The sequence below is a fragment of the Ochotona princeps genome, chromosome 4, assembly GCF_030435755.1.
Source record: "Ochotona princeps isolate mOchPri1 chromosome 4, mOchPri1.hap1, whole genome shotgun sequence".
Classification (NCBI taxonomy): Eukaryota; Metazoa; Chordata; class Mammalia; order Lagomorpha; family Ochotonidae; genus Ochotona; species Ochotona princeps.
The window spans coordinates 11,619,087-11,621,990 of NC_080835.1; the positions used below are offsets into that span (position 1 = coordinate 11,619,087).

Here is a 2,904-nt window from a genome sequence, read left to right on the forward strand (position 1 = left end):
TTGGTGTATGATCATTATAGGGAATCAAAAGATGAGCTTAGCCGAAAAATTCACATACCTGAGAAAATACTCAATAATATTCAGGACAAAGAAGAAAAATAAATATTATACTTTACAACACATTATTATTTACAAAGTTTTTTGTCATTCTATCTCACTTGATCCTAGTTACTTGGCCTTTAATCAAAACAAGGAAGAAATTTTTACTTACAAAAAAAAAATCAGGGCAGCATGCTTTTGATGCAAGGTCAGAACTAAGAAAGAAGATGTTGGAACCCAAATCCATGTGCTTCTGCCTCAATGTATCTTTGCAGTGATGAATCTGGTTCATGTGTTAAGGGGACTAGGCAGAAGGCCAGAGGATGGTTTGCAGGAACTCCTGTGCAGACAGAGCGCATGTCCTATTCTGCTTGGAAACCCCTCATCCTATTGAAAACTTTCCTCAGGGCCTCCTTTACCTCCTTGTTTCTCAAGCTGTAAATCATTGGATTGAGCATGGGAATGACCACGGTGTAGAATACTGACACAATCTTGTCTTCCCAGAGGGATTGTCCCATGTTACCTTTCAGGTACATGAATATGAGTGTCCCAAAGAAAAGAGCCACCGCAGTCATATGAGAAGCACAAGTGGAGAAGGTCTTGGCTTTGCCGCCTGCTGTACGAATCTTCAGAATAGCCCGAATGATGAATATGTAAGACATCACAATCACCGAAATGCTGATTGTGATGACCAAGAAAGCCAAGAGGTAGATTATCTGCTCCCGTGGCCCAGTCTCACTACAGGCAAGCTTCAGCAGGGGTGGGAGATCGCAAAAGAAGAAATCCACCTGATCGGACTTACAGAAGGAGATAGAGAAGGTGCACCCTGTACGAACCACAGAATTGATCATGGCACCTGCATAGGTTGCAGCCACCAGCCCCAGGCAGGTCTGGGTTGTCATGGCTGTAGCATAGAGGAGAGGGTTGCACACAGCCACATAGCGGTCATAGGCCATCACTGCCAAAAGAAAGCACTCTGTACTAGCATAGAGAGTGAAAAAGAAGAACTGAATGGCACAGCGCTCATAGGTGATGACCATTTTATCAGTTCTCAAGGTCTCAAGCAACTGAGGGACAATAACAGAAGAGTAGCAAATATCCAGGAAGGAAAGATGACTGAGGAAGAAGTACATGGGAGTGTGGAGCCTAGAGTCGTTATGAATTAGCATGATCATGCCCAGGTTGCCCCCCACGGTAATGAGATAAAAAGCCAGAAATACAAGGAAGAGACCTGTCTGAAGGTGCCCCTGAAGCTGGAATCCCATCAGGACAAAATCAGTCACCACGGTGCCATTCTCTGCCATGAAGCCACGATCTCCTGCTGAAACAAAAGAAAGCAAAGTCTCATTGAAGGCGAATTTAGGTGACCACAGTTTGATACGATCATGGTTCAGTAACAATAATGACGTTTCAGATTTACATTTTTCACCAACTTTATCTCTGTTGATTCAGATATCCTTGGAAGCGCATATCGTCAATTTTGTTTCTACAGAAGAATATGAGGGGCATAGAGGGAAAGTGACTAGTCCAAGATGTCGTGGTAAATAAGCAAGCAGAGCTAGGGGCAACACTCACTTCTAGGGACCTCCAAGCCTCTGACCAGTTCCACTTGGAAAGCCACATCAGACTCAGACAGACAGGAAATGCTTTGCTGAGGAAATCTGAATGGTACAGAACTAATAATACAGTCTTTCAACTCAGATGTTTAATATCTTCACACCTCAAGAAAGTTAATCAACCTCACCCTCCTTCTTGATTAAACAGAAATTACAGTGCCAAAGTAACAAGATGCCTTGTAAAAGGCATCATTTACATACTGTGCATGTCCTATAATTCAACTCACACACATAAAATTATTTTTAAATGTAGTGCATTTGCAAAATAAACCACTATCCAATCTTAAGAAGCAAGGAGATCTTGCCTTGTATCTCATTTATGTGTGTAATCTAAAACAGTTGAATTAAGAAAAGCAGAGTTGCAAATGGTGAAAGGTGAAAGGAAGAGAGTTTGAAAGATGTGGGTAAAAGGATACAAAATTTCTTTTAGACAGGAGCATTAAGTTCAAAGATGTATTGCACAACATCGTGACTATAGTTAATAGCAGTGTGTTATGCAAAGTACTTCCAGAAGTTCATAGAAAATGAAATCAAAACACAAGTTTATTTTTGCACAATGAATATATTTGGAAATTTCTAAGAGAATCAATTTGAAAAGTTCTCACCACCAAAAACAAATAAACAAATAAAAAGAATATGAGAATATAACACATGCTAATCAGCTTGATCCAATCATTCCACATTCCGTAATGTACACATATTCCAAAACTTCAAGTGATAGACATTAAACATACACAATTTTTATTTGCCTATTATTTTAAAAATGGTTAATCCATAAAAAGTATTTTTTCTAAATGCTAGGAAAATGTGAGAGAGAGACTTATAAGTTCCTAGGTGCACTGAGAGTCCACAGCCTCCTAAAGTGACATTATCAACTCTATCTTTCTTTGGGGTTTTCTCAGTGTGCACGTGAGCACAGTGGGTCTGGATGCTGCACATGGAGTCCTAAAGGACTAGCACTGTTAGAACCTCTGCAGCCTATTGCTGCCGACTCATTTCTTCTCTGTTCCTGCCAGGCAACCTAGCCTGGTTTCCAACATCTCTTGTTCCAGAGGATCTGCCCCATTTTTTAAATGCCAGATCATTATTAATCAGTGAGATGTGGAAATCAAAGCATTCTAGAATTAGTTTGCTATGCTCATAAAGGGATAACGCCACCATATTGAATCCAGAATTCTGGTACAGATGAGGTTCTAGCCAGGCAGTAGGACAAGCCAGTCTCATGGCTTTTAGATGCTCACAATTTGGG

General features: G+C 40.5%; 1 protein-coding gene across 1 annotated transcript; it reads right to left on the reverse strand.

Annotated features, from left to right (window-relative positions):
* Positions 1-401: 401 nt before the first annotated feature.
* On the reverse strand, positions 402-1,343 carry LOC101525596 (olfactory receptor 9I1-like). The gene has a single exon (XM_004585508.2). It carries the CDS (start codon positions 1,341-1,343, stop codon positions 402-404), a length of 942 nt encoding a protein of 313 aa, XP_004585565.2.
* Between the last annotated feature and the right edge of the window lie 1,561 nt (positions 1,344-2,904).